Here is a 5961-nt window from a genome sequence, read left to right on the forward strand (position 1 = left end):
AAAATTTTCTAGTTGTCCAAGTCTGCTCCAGAGATGCGTGGCGCTGTTGATACTTTTTCTACGCGCTTCGCTAAAAGCGAGCACACACCAGCCTTTCCTTGACTTGTAATGGTCAACTGGGTCCACAGAATGTATTTGGTCCCTACCAATTTTCGCGCAATCCTTCAGCTGTTAGAGATATTTCTAGTAAGAAAAATATACTTTCAAGTAATAAGATTCACTCAAGACAGCAAATTTAGATAATGTAAATATATCATATTGTAGTAATACAACTACAGTGTTGAGTTTTCACTCTAGTCCCCATAAGCACCACGTCGGTGACCTTGCCAAATTCCGAGAAGGCGAAAAAGTGCAAACTCTGTTGGGCCGAATGGACAATGGACATTCAGTTATTCACAGATGCGAAAAAAATACTGCAAATCCGTTTTAGGTAAGTTACATTAGGAATATATATACAGACTACAGAATGAGTATAATTCAAATATCTGTGATACCACTGTATTACTTTTGACGCAAAATATCCCCGGCATTCAAAAAAACTATTTGGTGATTGAAAAATGCTAATCCAAATTCCAACGTCAACGTTTATAGTGATATCAGATATATTCCAATGAAAAACAAAGGTATGAATTTGGTGCTAACATTTTGGAATCATTTGGCAGGTATGGCCCGCAAGCTTTCTAGTAACGGATTGAATCCGGACAGCGATTCCAGTTTAATTCGACACTCCTGCTGTTAAACTTTATTCAACAATCAACATTTTACCTGCTGCATTCGCGGACCAAGTCCTACCCATACGGATCAAATAAAAGCTTGTAATGTATGCTCATGCTCAATGCTCCTTGCTCACACTTAACCATAAAAGCGACTATAGAAAGTATCTACACCCGCCATCAACAGCGCGACGTGTCTCTGGAGCCCTACGCAACAAGCGGGCTAAGGCAACCGATATCATAATAATCTGACATATCCAATGTAGACTACTTAGACGTAGCCTACATATCTTTATCAGCTGAAGGATATTGCGCGAAAATTGGTAGGGCCCTAATACATTCTGTGGACCCAGTTCTACCCTTACAAGTCAAGGAAAGGCTGGTGTGTGCTCGCTTGTACCGAAACGCATAGAAAAAGTATCAAAAGCGCAGCGTTTCTTTGTGGCGCGTTTGCACATCGCTATTGCCGCGACGTCAGCTGATCCCACTCTCGCCGCTCGGCCGCATCCTTGCTCTTGAGCTAGTCTCTCGTTTCGCCAGACCGCATTGTTGCGTCACACTGCCAATCTACTCGACAATGAATAATTGGGGGCTGATGGTGGGGGTTCCAGGGCCGCGAGCGGAATAAAATTTATATTTTCGTAATCAGTGCAGAGTCAGCTTTCGATTGATATCCGATTCATCAAATTTAATGCTCGGCAAGCCGGTCAAAAATCACCGTCAAATTGCCTGTAGCCAAATGGAAACTGTGACGTGATACAATTTCATTGAACCGTGCGATTTGCTTGTGTCGACACCATATAGGACACTATGGTTGAACACAATGATTTATCATTGATTCATGAACATGACCACGACCATGCACCATTGGTGCGGGTGAAACGTTCATGTGGAGTCGATTTGAGCGTTCAATTGCAACTTTCTAACCCTGTATAGTCCCACCGTTCTCTCAATTTTACATGTGTTACATAAACTATAAGGAAAGACGACACGAAAACCCTACAGATGTCGTTAATACGTGATAGAATGCATAAATTTGATAATCAGGTTAAATCTCTCTAACAAAATGGCGAAACGCATGAGCAAGTACATTGTATACATTGTACAATCAATGAAGAGACGTAATCGAAGCCTAACATCCGCAAGCGTCTGGTGAGCCGCAGTTTGCCCATCCCTGAGCTATAGCAATCATTAAAGTCGCATTTCTTTTAAAGGATACTGGACATTTACAATCAAGTTTGTGCTGTTCAACTTAGGGATACCATATGTCCTTAGCCGGACTTCGCGAGCTTCGTTAGCAGAAACTTCTATAGAATGATGTATGCCTTATAAATATCTGATTTTAAAGGGCAGCGTTAAATAAAGTTTTAAATATTACATTTGAGTTGCGTGCATTTGTTGTAATTAGATTTAGAGTTTGGGGCCCTAGGGGACGCGTAACACGGTTTGGAAAACCTTGTTCAACACCATTGTCTTTAGTACAACATTAAAATAACGGGGCGCCCAAACAAGAATAGTCCTAGGGCAGTGGTTCCCAAGTGAGGGGGGGGGGAATTCCCCCCTTGGGGGAATTTTGAAATTTTTAGGGGGGAATCTGGTTTAAATTTCTTAGGGGAAATCTGACTATGGCATTGTATTGGAAGATGCACTGGGTTCGCAAGGTTTTCAGAATTTTATGGTGTAGAACTGTTAAGTAGAAATTAGTTCTTTGCAATTGTATGTTTCTTTGGCGGATTTCAAGCTAGGTGTATATTTAAAAGCCTTCCGTAGATATTACACCCCCTGATAAAGTCGAGGCTCACGAGGCGATTTCGTTGTGTCAGCGACAGCCTCTCGACCAAATTGTTACTAGGCAGGAAAACGTCGAGCCGAATTCAGCACAAGGCCGCTAGTGAAATTGTTTAACTTTTTAAACCAACATATGAGCTAACGGGAAAAACATACCGTACCAAATTCATCGATTCAACTCAAGTCCATAGCAAGCGGACTTGTTGATTTATTTTTCGTCAGCGGCTACCCGACCGGGCACACACAGGTCAAATTTGACTGTACTGACTGACTGGGGGTAGGGGGGGGGGGGGGTGCATGTAAAAGAGTATACGACACACTGATCATGTTTGTGTTCTGCTTTGCAAATCAGTTCGATTGATACTCTATTCTAATCGAAAGTAGCGGAAACGTTGATCACTAGTTGGGCCAGTTGTAGATGTACTAATGTTCTCGTTCATAATAGATAAAACCCAATTTTCTTGGTGACTCGTATTGCGGAAACGATGCGTGTACTTTTAATGACTCTTGTTTGGCTATTGCTTCATAACGCGGAATCGAGTGAAGTACCGGGAACGAAAGGCGCTGAAGATTCTGGATCACCGTCTGTCGACGGCAACGACCCACAAAACAGTACATTACCTTCGAACAAAAAAGATGAAAAACTACCGCCTGGACATGCCAAAGGCAATAGCAGCAGTAAAATTAAACCTAAAAAGAATAATGGTGACAAAGGTGGAATAAAGAATATGAAAGTCCCCGGTGAGACAAGGCAAGTGTCGCTTCTGAGCAGTCACTCACGTTATGCGAAACACTGTCCGTCCCTGGCATTCGATTTGCGTCGATAAGAAAGGTTCATGGGGTCCCGGGAACCTTTATTTGTGTTGATCATCACGCCAGTGTCAACTTCTTTGTTTCATTCGATGGGTAATGATTCACAAGGAGTTGACAATAGGCCATCTACAACAGCAAGCATGTAAAGTAGGCTACGAGGTGTAAAATGTCAAAGGATATGTCCACCGACAATGCAACCTCTATAACACCAACGAAATTAAGTTTGCAAAATAAATTTGACTTTGTTAACAATTTTGACAATATTTTGACCTAACACTACAATTTTTACAAAATTTTGACTTTTCAGCCACGTCAAAATATAACTGTCCTAGTTAACATGTATACGATTTAGATTTTAACAGCATTATTTCTCAGCAATATCTTTCCCTTGTTTTTTAGGTACCACAACTGTCCACCAGGATGGCGCAATTGCGTCCAGAAGTGAATCTGCCCACACAGGTAAAATATCCGCCTCTACTACGGAGTAATGCGCAGCACTCCCATATTATGCATTGGAAGCATCATGTGAAGAACTTCCTCTTTACCTACGTCACAAACAGCTTAGCCTTAACTACCGCTTCCACCTCAGACGCTACTAGGCCCACGAACCCCCACCAATAGAAGTTCTCGAAGGCACGTGGCATGAGATATACAGCATCATGAACCCAAAATTCAATACCCCCAACATGACCAGGAATGCCACGTCTCCCAATAACCTCGTACTGGAAAGAAAATCGCATCCAGATTTCACGACATGTTTGATGCAATCACAAAACGTTGATCTAGACCTGACAATTATCATTAAAAAAGGCATCGCACCTCTGTCGCATAAACCCATAGTCCTGGACTTCATATTCGAACGCTATAACGAAGTCATTGAAATATACACTTGACGGCTTTAAATCAACAGAAGGAGCCGGTTATGCGTTTACTATCCCGTCGCTGATGATAAACTTTTCTGAACCTTGTTCGATTTGTTGTAAATGGGTCTCCTTAAAAGCATCTTGGGAACCACTTCTAGGTGTTGAGTCCTTGATTTGGCACCTTTTCGTTAAGCATACATTAGGCAAATTTATGTTTGCCTACGATAATTATCAAAAAATACACATTTATTTTGCAGAACTCATTGACCAATCCATGGAGGGGACGAAAATTTGCTGTGAATAATCGGCATACGGGCAAAATCCATTATTTTCTATAATTAAGTCGTGTCGGTGATTGTGTATAAGTATTTATTGCATTTCATAATTATTTCGATACGGAGAAACCTGATTATGGATTTGGTGCGAGTCTTATGCGTTATCTGAAAAGATAGCGAAGTAATTATTCAACGCTCATTTGTGTCTACTGCATACTGATAATTGACTGCTGTGTGATATTAAAGAGTGTTGCGCAGGCTTACGTGTTACGTGTGTGCTTGCTCAATATTTGCAAGAGGGTTCGAACCTCCGTTACTTAGCCCAGCTTGATCGTTACGCCAGAAACAGTAATATCGATTCCAATCCCGATATCCACACCAGTGATGAGCGGATAGTAATTTCTGAGAATCCGAATCCGTCTGACAGCTCGCGTATCTGAGGAACTATCAGTCCGAATCCGAACAATCTCATCCAAAAATCCATTCGAATCCGATCAATGTCGTCCAGAATACGAAAAGTCCGAATCGAATAACTTTTCCGAAGAATCCTGATTGCACGACTGAGCCGAGATACGATTAGGGCGTAGTCTTCACAAAGGCTAAGGTTAGGGTTTGCTGATTTGTATGTGCTTGGACCATTTACAGAACAACTTTAGAGTACTACCAGTCTTATCAGAACGTGTTTACTGTCCGTGTTTGGTTGTTCAGTTCAAATGACAAATCACGTCTGGTAAGAACTATTCGAAAATATCCGAAGCAGAAGTTACAACTATCCACAAATATCCGAAACAAAATATGCAATAGAATGCGAATCCCATCAGACTGTCTCAAAATTGTGCGAAATCAGGCCGGAACCCTATCCGAGTCCGTCCGATGCTCATCACTGATCCACACATGCTTGAAATGCCAAGAGTGAACACTCATATTATGTCGTATCGATACGACGATTATACTTATTGCCAGATCTACATAGTTTATCTGACATGTACAAAGCAATACTACAAACGTGAAATATGTTATAGGCAGAGGTGGTCAAAGTAGTCAAGAAAGCTACTCAAGTAGAAGTAGAAGTAGCGACGAAAAAATCTACTCAAGTACGAGTAGAAGTACTTCTTCCATAAGCCACCTAAAACTACTTGAAGGAAAGCTAGAATTGACTGACGTTAAATTTACTCAAGTAAGTAAGTGGTTTTGAAAACAGTCTCAATTCGTTCGCACGGACTGTCAAATGCTGCAAATTGAGCTATGCGGAAGATGCAGAGAGATTGATTCGTATTGATGCATCCCAGGAGGTATCAATTTGCGACAGAAGAAGCATTCTTTAGCATCATGGGATGCAAATGATAGTAATGATATGAAAATGCGATATTAACCTTGTTTACTAAGAGACACCATTTTAGAGAATATCATGGCATGGCGCCCTACATCATGTTATAAGGCCCCAAGTTTAGGCGAAGAGCAATACGTAGAAGTTGCATCGGATACGGTTTCAACATTTTGCGAGATTGG

General features: G+C 41.3%; 1 protein-coding gene across 1 annotated transcript; it reads left to right on the forward strand.

The window, feature by feature from the left end:
* Nucleotides 1–2845: 2845 nt before the first annotated feature.
* LOC145434489 (uncharacterized) lies at nucleotides 2846–4715 on the forward strand. The gene is made up of 3 exons (XM_080311848.1): nucleotides 2846–3252; nucleotides 3714–3773; nucleotides 4435–4715. The coding sequence occupies exons 1-2, from the start codon at nucleotides 2987–2989 to the stop codon at nucleotides 3757–3759; spliced, it is 312 nt and encodes a 103-aa protein (XP_080167974.1). The 5' UTR covers nucleotides 2846–2986; the 3' UTR covers nucleotides 3760–3773; nucleotides 4435–4715.
* Nucleotides 4716–5961: the final 1246 nt, after the last annotated feature.

This window comes from Botryllus schlosseri, chromosome 2 (genome assembly GCF_051294905.1).
Source record: "Botryllus schlosseri isolate E-star chromosome 2, Bs_hap1, whole genome shotgun sequence".
Taxonomy (NCBI): Eukaryota; Metazoa; Chordata; class Ascidiacea; order Stolidobranchia; family Styelidae; genus Botryllus; species Botryllus schlosseri.